The sequence below is a fragment of the Notolabrus celidotus genome, chromosome 3, assembly GCF_009762535.1.
Source record: "Notolabrus celidotus isolate fNotCel1 chromosome 3, fNotCel1.pri, whole genome shotgun sequence".
Taxonomy (NCBI): Eukaryota; Metazoa; Chordata; class Actinopteri; order Labriformes; family Labridae; genus Notolabrus; species Notolabrus celidotus.
In genome coordinates, this window is record NC_048274.1 from 10766794 (window position 1) to 10779386 (window position 12593).

The window sequence follows — 12593 nt, forward strand, 5'->3', positions numbered from 1 at the left end:
GCAGAACAGACATGGCGGCAGCAGGTGAAGACCGAGCAGTTCAGGATGCACCTTTGTGTTTACAGTCTGAGGTACGGCAGCATTTTGGCTTTCCCTGATATTCCTGAAGAAAACATGTCAATTCCAAGCCAGGAGCAAAAACTGCACTTCAGTTTATTTATAGAGATTTACCTTGTTTGTTTTAATATTTAATCATTTGGGGAATCGTTCACTTTCCATTTCTTTATAATTGTTCTGAAATTTTTCAACAATGTATTTTTGTACGGTCATTTTCAGTTTTTTTGGAAGGTGCTGAAAAAAAGTGTGCAGTGCTTTTATTTGAGTTACACCTTAAAAATGAAAAATGATTACTTTGTTAATAATAGTTATTTAAATTTTAAGTTCAACCAGTTTTTTTTTTAAAACGTTAAGAGAATTGTTTCGTGAACCAAAAATCGGATTCGAATTGAATCGTGAGTTGAGTGTATCCTTACATCCCTATGTCCCAGTGAAAGATTTTGGAATAGAGTGAGCCATGAATGCCTCTTATATCCTGCATAGTATGAGTTTAATCTCATCAAGATCTCAGGGGAAAGATTACAACATCTGATTAACGATGTGTCTGAAAATTAGAGCCTCCTGAAACACCTCCACTGATCTGTTCTCTTATCTGCTTATACACAAGTTCACACACAAGGTGAGAACTGTGTTCCTGTTTTTGTCCGACATCCAAATATTCATTGATGTTAACATTAAATTCTAGTCAGCCACTCAGCAGAGCATTACTGCTGGTGGGGTAAAATCTATGACCTGCTGTCTGGAGCTAATTCCCCACCCTGTCTCTTTAGCACTGTCGTTTATGTTTGTTTGTTTGTTTGGAGTAAGACAGATCACCGTCTGCACTTCAAGGCCCACACTTACATGAAGAATAAAGGTCTAGCTATGTGAGACCCTGACAGGCTGATCCAGAACAATCTGCACAGACAACACGGATCTGAGACTCTCATTTCATACCAACCGCTACTTCACACATCAAACAGAAACTTTCTCTGCGAAGAGAAACCAGCAGCCTACCCTGCGTCTTCTCTCATTCAGGCTAATAACAGATACACCATGGGCCTATCCCTGATGATGGGACTGATTACAAATTGGACTCAAGCCTGGAAGACTCATCCAGCAAAACTAGAACCTTGCTCTTCACTGAAAACATTGAAATGCTCAAACAGAGGGGAACTATATCTACAGCATGTTTTCCTCTCGTCTACCATCTATGTGTTTCTCAGCTACAACAAGCTAGGCACATAAAAAGCTAGCTACATGAATGATCACTTACGGAAAGCTCCAGCTGGTATTAAAAAGGGGGAGGGGGGACAGCATGGACATGAAATCAATAGAAAGAATAGCACATACGTGATAGAGTTACATGTATACATAATTAGGTACAGATGAGTTGACCTCTTGTGCTTTATTAATCAATAACACCTTATTTAGTAGGACTATATTTTGCATGTATAAAGTGAGGCACAGTTCTGGAGTTTGATGATGATTCTGTGTTCAGAAAATGCTTTAAAGATCTGAGATGCTCTAACAACAAGGCCTCATTCTCCCCCAGGAGGAGATGGATCAATCCCTCCAGAGTGAGGCATTATTGGAACTCAGAGATGGCTCCACAGGGAGTGTAATGGTTTATGCATGCAATGTCTTTATCCATTGATTTATGCATTAGTGGTGCAAGGTACTTACTCAGCACCCACTAACCTGCGGCTGTGAACATGATGTATGAAGTTAAGAGATGGGGGGTTGTGTGTGGATGTATGACTTTGGCATGTGTGACAGCTGTGTCCCGTCACCAGATTTGCGGTCAGAGGTGTGTGCGTGTGTGCTTCGCTTACCTGCCGTTGCTGATCTGCCGAGGTGAGTGACGGAGATGGTCTGATGTTTCAGGCCTGTCAGGCGATCGTGATCGACTACCTCTCCCAAGAGATCGATTGGAATGGTCTGATGTCAGTGAGTGTATTTCTGAAATGTCTGTTGAATTTAAATGAAATACTTATATTAGTCAAGATTAAGTTAAATGATGAAGCTTAACTGCTTGAAATGATACAGGGTTGTTCTCTCACCATCTCTGTCTGAGTTGTTGGCTGATGGGATGCTGTCATCAAGGTCTGGAATGTTAAGCAGTGTGGCTCGCTCGTCTCTCTGCACTACCATCTTCAACTTACCCTTTGACCTCTCAATCAGCTTCTTTGCATCTATCAGTGATAGATTCTCTGTAACTGTGCCATTGATCTGCGAGGGCAAAAGGAGCATGTCAGCACAACAACTGAACAGACAGGTTAAATATGCAGCACCATTTTGTACCACAAGGAAAGAGTGACCTTGTTCTTGTGTACACAAACAATCCTGTGTCTAAAACCAGCAAAATGAAAAGAGGTTACTAAGTTAAGGTAAGATTAAAGAATTGTATGAAATATTTTCAAAAAAGTGTCAGTCTTCTTTAGCGCCCTTGGTAAAGGTCTGGGAGATGGTCCTCAATGAAAACACATTTTTGAAAGGATACATTTTCCATTTACAAGCAGTAAAACGAAGGAGGCTAACTTCAAATTTTTTTTAAAGAATGCATTTAACTCCTTTACAGATGCATAACATCTCCAAAGAAAACTCACCAAATTATCCAAGATGCAAAACTAAAGTAGGAACATTTTTGCATCTGTTTGGGCAGTGTGAACTGCTGACACATTTTTGGAACTCAATTCACTCAATTCATCAGTTTTAAAAGTGAAACTTGATCAAAAACCTTGTGTTTATTTATTAAATGATATGCCAAATCTTTATTTAGATTAAAAACATCGCAGATTACTAATTACAATAACATATTTTGCCAAAAGATGTATTCTTTTATCTTGAAAAAGTCAATCTCCCTCAATCTTTAAGATATTCCACGACCAATCGGCACAATTTTTACCCCTAGAAAAACTGACTACAGGAAGACAAAACAGAGGGCACATTTTTCAAGACCTCTGGTGTTTGCTCCCCTCCAGCCTTGCGGAGGGTTTCTAGAGGAAACATATAGTGGTGGATATGGATATGCATTGGTCTGGGGACACATATTGCTCTGTTGCGGTCTTTGTCTTGTAGAATTTTGTTGTGAGTGTCTGAACGTGTGCTGCCTCAATTTGGAAAAATTAAGGAAAGAAGGAAAAAAATTAAATTAAAATAAAAAGAATATCTGTATTAAAGGGCCCTATAATATAAGTTATGATGCAGTTCTTCTTGAAAAATGACTAAGAAATAATTATATATTAAAATACACATATTTGTTGATGAAATTATTGTTGCAGTGATGCATCATTTGAGTTGTGAATGAAAAATGTATGTTATTTTGATTTTCTATCAGCTTACTTTTATTTAAAGAGGGCTTGTTTTTTTGTGTTGTTTGTTCTGTTTTCTTTTGTTTAAATGTTTATTTGTCTGTTTTTGTTTCATTTGTTTGTTTGTTTGTTATGTGTATATATGTATAATGGAAAAGGTAAATACAAAAATAAATAGAATTAAAATAAACAAAAAGTTATTAAGAAGTGTAAACATATCAAAATTAGGCTTCTGGTGCTTTCATATTGTTCAAGCATTTATATCCACAAGTCTTTGCTCTGAAATTGCATTTGCACTAGAAAATGTCTCTGCCTCTCTTCAGAAAAATGGATACACTAAATTGGATTGTGAATGCGTCTCCTTGCTGTGAAGAAAGGATTCATCCCTCTTCAGAGATGGAGTGGATAAAAATTCAAAGGAATAATGGAATGTGTGGTATTTCCATTGGTGAGCCTGCATAACAATGAACTGTGACCTCACTCTGAGAACAGCTTTCAGCAGCTCACTGTTAACCAGACTAGTAAAAGTTTTCATTGGAAGAAAACACTCTTAAACCTCTCTTCACCTCCATGTCACCTCAGCTGTTCTTTATGAATGGGACTGTAATGTTTCTACTCATTGACATTTGATCAGTCCGATATCCAATCAGAGTGTTTTACCATCTTGTAAAAACTGTCATTCATGAAAACACTCTCACCTTAAGTACGACATCCCCCTCCTGAATGTTTCCATCTCTGGCTGCAAGGCTCTCAGGAGAGATGTCCTTCACAAAGATGTGGCTGGCCAACCGCAGTCCATATTCTACTTTCAGAGTAAATAAACAGAAGGATGTAATATTAATGAGGCATATCAATTCAAGTTGTGGATGACACCAACAGACAAGACAGCACATATTGTCTTCTTAATGTAGCCAATATGTGCACAGACGACCTCTTGGGTTCTCGGACATTGTGCTGCCCACCTTCGTTTTTGCGGGACTTGACCAGGGTGACCTTGGCAGGCCTTACGGGAGCGGAGGAGGCTTGTGACCGGCGGTCAGAGCGCGGAGAGACGCTCCTCTCCCGTGAGGCACTGTGATCCCGCCTTCCGCTGCTGCTACGCTCGCGATCGTGACGCCTGCCTGAGCTCGTGCCGGCGCTTGCTCCATCATAGGCACTTTGCCCACCACGACCATGCTGGGGCTCATAACCATCGTCCTCATCGCTGTCCTCTTCCTCGTGCTCTGACATCGTCTCCCTGTCTCCTGGCCGAGATACGGGGAGCTGTACTTTCCTTTTTCTACGAATAGTCTTTGAAAGACACAAGATGGTTGAGCGTTAGAGGAAAATATCAGGTTTTATCTGACATTTGAAGTAAACAAGACAAAAATATTCTCATTTAAAGGCGAGTGAACTGCAATCTTTGATCCAGACATCAGGGATCACTGTGATTCAGTTCACATACACTACCAGTCAAACGTTTGGACACACCTTCTCATTCAAAGGTTTTTATTATTTTAATTAATTTCAACATTGTAGTTTAATACTGAAGACATCAAAACTATGAAATAATCTGGTTTTGTCATAATCTGGATTAAAACAGTAGTCAAATCGGGCTATCCATTGTGTACTAACCCTACCTCTGAACAACACAACTGATGGTCTCAAACACATTAAGAAGGCAAGTCATTCTACAAATGAACTCTTGACAAGGCTCATGTTAATTAGAAACCATTCCAGGAGACCACTTCATGAAGCAGACTGAGAGAATACCAAGAGTGTGCAAAGCTGTCATGAAGGAAAAAGGGGTTTACTTTACAGAATCTAAAATATAAAACATATTCTGGTTTGTTTAACACTTTTTTGTTAATTAAATAATTCCATATATGTACTTTCATAGTTTTGATGTCTTTGGTATTAATCTACAGTGTTTCAAATAATTAAAATAAATACAAACCCTTGAATGAGAAGGTGTTTCCAAACTTTTGACTGGTAATATAAGTCAATGTTTGTTAAATATCTTCATTGTAAACTCACAATTTTTGCATTTTTGCCACTCTTTCGGAGCTGCTGCACAGCGTAGGCATGTTCCACGTTGTCCATAGAGACCGCATTGACCATCACCACTCGATCATTTTCTCTGTAGCGATTGAAAAAAAACAAAGAGCTTTCATGAAAAAAGTTGTAGCACTCTACATGAATTTATTCCATCACTCAATAAGATGGTAGACTTTTGAACTCATTGCTCTGTGATGATAACATGAAGAGATGTGAAAAGCTTAAAGACTCACTGTAGGAGTCCTTCGGCAGGGCCTCCTTTCAGCACATCAGATATCACGATGGAGGTCTCCCCACTCTGGAAATGAGGGTTGTCTCTCCCACCTGAAATGGCAATTCCAAACCCGAAACCTGGGGCCTACACACACACACAGAGAGAGACACACAGCACTGATTCATATGGCACAAATTGTAGATACCCTGAACTTTTCCAAGGCTTTGCTGTAAACAAAAACAGGCTAATAAGCTCTCTGCAGGCTGATTATAATGTAAATTGTTAATTAAGTAAAATATTGTAATGTGCTATATGCAATTTATGAAGGTTTTTAAAGACGGGGACACTCACTGTAGATAAGAACAAAGCCATGCATACTTATTCTGTAACATTTTGAAGAGTTTCCCATGGAGGGTTGGATTTATTTTATGCAAAAGCTAAACACAAGAGAGAAAGCTATGTGATGTAAATGGCTAATCTTACTACCACAACAACACAAGAGACCAAGAGACTAAGGACCGCAGGCACCCTGGGCCGCTCCTTCAGCCTCAATAAAGCCGCTACTAATTAGATTACATCAAGCAGGCCAGTCTAGACAGGTGCTCCCCACAATCCCACGGCACAACGCCATCAGCTAACTAGTTTACTGTCTCAGAGCAGAGCGCATTCAGAAATTCAGTACAGGACACAGTGTGAATATTCACAGGTCAGACATCTACACTGGGACTGTGGGTTTGAATTGTATGGTGTTTCAAAAGATGGGCCTTTCTGGACACACAATCTACTGCAGCTTAAAGTGGCCACACAGGTAAAAAAGCACAAGGAGTGAAACTATTGTCCTGCTCCTCCCTCGAGTTGTGCTAAGGAGAGGAGTGTGTTGCCAACAGGAAGGAAGTGAAATGAAGTAGTAAGGAAGTGGATGCTGATTTCTGTCTTCCTCGGCCTTGTTTCCTGCCATCTGGATTCCCTGACTATTGTTTCAGTACCACACATCCTGCTGCTACAGCTGGCCCGCTTATTACAGAGAAGCAAAAAAAAGATAGATAGGCACAGGACTGAGGGGGAAAAAAATCAAGACCGTATAAGACATGGTTCAGGATTGGGATGCCAGAGACTGTCAGTGAGGAGGGAAGACAAAAAAGTAAAAAGTGGAGGGTTGTTTCTTAAAATCGTAGACACTTACCCTGTGAAGAGTCACTGTGTGCTGTTCCCATATAACCGTTTCCTCCATGGCTGCACTCTGTAAGACAAAAGGGCGAGAATCAGTGACTTTGAACACATTTTTAAAGTACATGTTCATCGCAATACATCACTACGAGCCTGCAACAAATATGGTGATCAGGAATGTTATTTTTGGGGGATTTGAGACTTCAAAGTTCTGAGACAGAACTCAGGTGATTTCAAATGATCAGCTAGTAGTATTGTAATAAAAATACATTTTATTTATGGGCGCCTTTCAGGACACGCAAGGTCACCTTACAAATGTAACAATAATAAAAACACACTTAATACGAAAATAGTGCTCGATAAAACAAAAAAATATACAATATGAAAAGAACACAATGAATGGAAGGGTGAAATGCAATAAAAAGGTACATGTGAGGAGTTTACAGAGAATAGGCTGTTCTAAAAAGGTGGGTTTTGAGGCACGATTTGAAATTTGGAAGAGAGTCTGAGTTTGTGTTTGTTTGCATTAGACTGAATGGTCTAATGTCTTGCCATTTACACACATGAAAAAGCCAGCCTCAAAAAGAGCTCAACAACTCTCCAAATGAGTAAAGAAAACGTGACAAGGCCTGATGGGTGAACTGTCACGCTCCGTGTGGAGAGGCTGTAGTCGTCAAAGCAGGTGGCCTCTGTTCAATGGCCTCATGTCTCTCCCCACAGTCTCTCCTAGTTTCCTGCTCTATCCATCGTTTCATTCTTTTTTAATAACGGCACAAAAGTACAAAAATAAAAGTTTAAAAAAAGAAGGAAACATCTTCGCTATGGATGTTTCATGTTTGAGTAAGGTTTGAAATTAGTTCAGTTCTGTAGATGTAGATTATCACACGGGGTGTTTGTTTTCGATATTATTTATTTTTATTGTATTGTTTTTTTTACCTTTTGCCCGGACCACCACAACAACCCTCCTCTCAACCAACACCAACCTCCTCCGCTGCCCTCGAACCAGACTCTGCACTATGGGAGACCAGGCCTTTCACTCTGCTGCCCCGCGACTGTGGAAAGCTCTCCCCAACCACCCGAGAGCGCCCCAAACCACGGACTCCTTTGAAAAGCAACTCAAAACCTCTCTTTCGAAGGGCATTTCCCTAGTTTTTATCTGACCTACCTGCTGCTTTGATCTGTTATATTTAACCACACTGTTTTTACTTTTGCTTGTTTCATTAATGTGTTATCTAGCACTTTGGGATTTGTTTCTGAATGTAAAGAGCAGAACAAATAAAATGTATTATTATTATTATTATTATTATTATTATTATTATTATTATTATTATTATTAATTGTATTTTATTATATTTTCCCCATTATTTATTCTATCATTTATAATTTCTCTCTATCTAAAATTATTATCATTTAGTATTATTATTTGTTTTTCCATGCTTTCTCTTGTTTTGTTTTCTTATGCTTTAATTGTTTACGTTGATATTCTGAATATGATAAAAATTAAAATAAACAAATCTTTGAAAAAAAAAATAAATAATAATAATTCAACCAATGAGAAGTGAGGGCAAAACCACTGACTGATTTTATTCTGCATGTATTTATTTCAGTGCGTGTCATTCTGTTCCTACAAAGACTTAAATATTGAAGGAGGAACTTCAATAACTCACACAAAATGTACCCCATCCATAAAATACTGCAAACACAATGTAGGTTACTGAGTACAAAGACTGCATGTACAGTGTTTCTATAGTCTCTTCAGGTTCAGCAGACATGATTGTTGTTTGGCTCCTCGCCAGGTAGGCTCGACTGAGTCCTGTAGTTTGAAAAGTCCACATGTGAAAAGATTATGAATGACAGTGACGTGAGTAAGAGTCGGCAGGGAGGCTGAGTGACGAGCAGGAGTCAGCACGCCTATATCATTCCTCGCTGGGTCATCTGAGAGAGCTGAAGCAAAGGCAGTATTTAGCTGTTGCTTTGACCCACAACACAATGGATTAAAGCGATGCCAGGGAGGCATCTTTCGCTATCACTCGTTCTCTAATTCAGTTACATTCAGTTACGCATGATTCCTCTGAAAGTAATTCTACTATACTCATGCGTCTTTAAGTCTGTCTGAGTTTGATTCCTCTCTGCTGGTTCATCCACAAGAAGAGCCAGAAACACCAGATGTTAAACAAAGAGGACATGTTACATTTAATACTATCCTCAACAGACAGCCTCCCCTTTGTGTGTCAAAGCCTGGGTTTTTGATAGTCCTGTGTACCCAGATTTAGATCACAGCTTCACTCTGCTTCCCTCCAGCTGATGAAGCCATACTGCTGTCCTGTCTGTCTGTCTGTCTGTCTGCCTGCCTGCCTGCCTGCCTGCCTGCCTGCCTGCCTGCTTGCTTGCCTGCCTGCCTGCCTGCCTGCCTGCCTGCCTGCCTGCCTGCGGGGATGTGATGCTGCAGCTGTCTGTGGCAGACTGCTGAGCACAGTCTAATGTGGCAGCGAAAGGAAGACATAAACACAACTACACGTGCCAGGGTGCTCATTTTACTACCACTTCTAAGATCAGCTTTTTGAAAATGACACACCATATCATCCGTCCACCCTGTCATTGGGATAATCTCAGTCCCTCACCCCTTCATTAACACCTAATCCCCAAACCATTTCACCCATCATCTTCAATACCAACCAGATCATTACTGTCATTACCTTCCCTCAGAGTAAGTATACAGTGGAAGGTTAATACTGTGATGCTGCCAGCTGCATATGATCGGGACGCAGAGCAAAAAGCAACCTGAGAGAAAGAGCGTCTGGTGTTTGTTGACCTCCCCAGACACACAGTACTGCAGGCGTGTTGCGAAAAACACAACAGAACACAGAAGAGGAGATAAACATTAAAAAAAAATGTGTTGTTGACTTTCAAACAAGAAGTTTCCTTAAAAACTTTTGTATGTTATGAATAATTAATGTAAGAAATTTCAAAAATTTACAAAACATGCATTTTGTTGTCTTTTGCAATATCAATCAATCAATCAATCTTTATTCATATAGCGCCAAATCACAACAAACATTATCTCAAGACGCTTTTACAAACAGAGCAGGTCGAGACCGTACTCTATGTTCTATTATTAACAAAGACCCAACATCATGACAGGATAAGATCCAGTCCCATCTTACAGACAGGACTCAGTCTGATCTCATCTTAATCCACCATGAGCAGAGCACTTTGCAGCATTTAGCAAGTTACAGTGGCAAGGACAAACTTCCTTTAACAGGCAGAAACCTCCAGCAGGACCAGACTCATGTTAGACACACATCTACTGAGACCATGTTGGGGTTGGAAAGAGGGATAGAGGAAAGTAAGAGAGAGATAGCGGTGATAGTGATGAGACGAGTAGTAGTAGTAGTAGGGATGGACATTTCAAAATATGGACGTCGTATCCGTGACGTCACCCATCTGTTTCTGAAGCGCTGTTTTGAGGCCAATCGTCAGCGGCAGCCATATTGCTGCTGCCGAGCGATTGTGACATAAAGAGGCGGGCTTTGAGCCTCCTAGCCAACAGCTACAGTGTTCCCGCCTGTCAATCAAGTCAGCTGGGCCTCTCATTGGAAGACGAATAATCTCAATATCTTTGAAATTGCTGCGTTAGAAAAAGTTCACCCCCCTGTACAGTGTGTGCTGATCCAGAAATGAGCTATCCAGACTACGCTCGTCTTCTGAACCAGGCTGTAAACATGTTTATTTCTGCTTAAAAGATAGACTTTTTGAAAAATCTGAAACGTGTCACTTTTGATAGAATACAGCAAGCATCAGAGATGTAACACCTGTGCCAGAGAGTTCAAATGCCAAGTTTGTTTCAAGTGAATCGATGCAGTCTGGGTGCCATCGAGTAAACAACACAGGGTTGCCCAAGCCACAAAGATTGCACCATGCTCAAACATTGCGTAGTGCAAAAAAAGGCAGCTGCACCGGCCAATCACAAGCAACATTCCTAGCAGATTACTTTTAATCTGTATTTCCCCTTTTTACCTCATGACGGTCTTTATGATAAAAAAAAATAGTCGAATGAGAATTCCAGGGATCTGAAATCCTGTTAGTATTTCAGACTGTAGTGCAGCAGTTTGACATCTGATAATCCTTTAACACATCAGTCTGTTGGAGCAACTGGATTTCCTGGATCGCATTTCATTGTCTCATGGTACCTCAGCAGCACCACCCTACCAGCACAGCCTGCTGCACTGTTTCACACAAGTTCCTTGGGTCTAAATCCCCCACTTAAGTACAGGCCTCTGGCACAGTGGGCAGTCACATAAACTGCACTTACTGTAGGTCCTAATCTGGGGTGGTGCTTCAATCTTTTCCTTTCACCCTGTTCACGTCAGTCAGCCTGAACCTCAAGAATACACAGTTAACCCTTTGACCCTAATTTCCATGGAAGCTCTGTGTGGATGTTATTTATGTCCATAATTGGCGCAGCGGGCTTGGGTGTTCCCCCCTCTCTATCTCTCCCCCCCTCCCCTGTCTGCCCCTACGACTCCCACAGTAATGCCACTATTGTGTGAAGAGACCTGACCCATTTAACCGAGGCTCCCCCCGACATTCCCAAACACATCCATTCCTCTAAAGTGTTTTGTGATATATTCATCCATCCATTCATCTGCTCAACAGTCCAGAGGCGGGCTACACCATGAGAAACAACAACATGCTGGGGTCATGTGACCAGGCGGTCAGGCGGGCAGGTGGCCTTGTCCTTGAACTGTGGATTGCACTGATGGCAGGGGGAGATGAGGAGGAGGAGGAGGAGGAGGAGGAGGAGGAGGAAGGGAGTGAGGCTGGGGGTTGATTATACAACTTGCATGTACAGTATTGACCTGAGTGCCTGGCTGCTGAGAGGGACATGTTCCTGTTTATTCTCTGCATCCTTTTTTATCTTCCCTCTCTAATTCTTACCCTAAAAATCAACGAGACAAACTGCACCAAATCTGAACACTTAAGTCTTGCTCACCTCTAACTGCTCTCCCACACATTGACCATTAGCCTTGCAGTGGAGGGCATACAGCATGAGTCATCAGGGCGTAGACATGCTTCCATGAGTAAGACGCCACGGTCAGGAAAGTGAGTCAAAAGACAAATGAGCGGTTTACAGATTAACAGCTATGCTTCAATCGAATTTCTCTTTAACACTCGATTTGTGGCTGGATTAGAGAAGCTGGAATTTTCTTTTAAATGCTGAACACAGTCACACTTCCTCCCGCTGCGACTGGAAATTTGTTGGATTTAGGGGCCCCATAATTCTACAAATTAATTTGACTCTTCACCTTCAGGTCACTGTTGAATCTTGTTGAGCCCATATTTCAGAGCTGATAGCTATGCCGAAGAATCCATAAGACCCAGAAACTCATGTAGTTAGCAGCTTAGTGTCCATCTGAGCAGTAACACTGATGTGGATCATGTTTATTATAATACGCAGAACACCAACATGAGGAACAATAACTCAAAGAATATAATATGTTTGAATATATGGGCACTAAATATGAAGGAAACATGTGATAAGTTTTAAATGTTCCTCATGTGTCCCTCACAAGTGCCGGCCAGAGAGCTTTCTGCTTTATGCCCCTAAACTGTGAACGCTCTGCCTATTGACAATAAAATGGCGAACTCTCTGGGTGCTTTTAAAAGAAGACCAAAAACAAACTTTTTTAATCTGCCTTTTTATTTGGAGTAATTTATTTTTAGCCGTGAACTACATTATAACCATTATAACTGTTATACGTATTTTTTAAATTTTATTTTTATTCTATCTTATTAGATTTTATTTTATTCTATTTTATTGTATG

At 40.6% G+C, this 12593-nt stretch overlaps 1 protein-coding gene across 14 annotated transcripts in view; it reads right to left on the reverse strand.

Annotated features, from left to right (window-relative positions):
- The window catches only part of tjp1a (tight junction protein 1a), a 70066-nt gene that overhangs the window by 31184 nt on the left and 26289 nt on the right, over positions 1 to 12593 (reverse strand). For 7 of the 14 annotated variants that reach the window (XM_034679605.1, XM_034679594.1, XM_034679606.1 and 4 more), the window contains exons 2-8: positions 6785 to 6841; positions 5621 to 5745; positions 5367 to 5469; positions 4313 to 4640; positions 4049 to 4152; positions 2100 to 2268; positions 1872 to 2007 (exon numbers count right to left, since the gene is read on the reverse strand). In XM_034679605.1, the coding sequence (XP_034535496.1) occupies positions 1872 to 2007; positions 2100 to 2268; positions 4049 to 4152; positions 4313 to 4640; positions 5367 to 5469; positions 5621 to 5745; positions 6785 to 6841 (1022 nt within the window). Of the gene's footprint in view, positions 1 to 1871; positions 2008 to 2099; positions 2269 to 4048; positions 4156 to 4312; positions 4641 to 5366; positions 5470 to 5620; positions 5746 to 6784; positions 6842 to 12593 lie in introns of all 14 variants that reach the window. The other 7 variants (XM_034679599.1, XM_034679595.1, XM_034679592.1 and 4 more) reach the window with 1 other exon arrangement.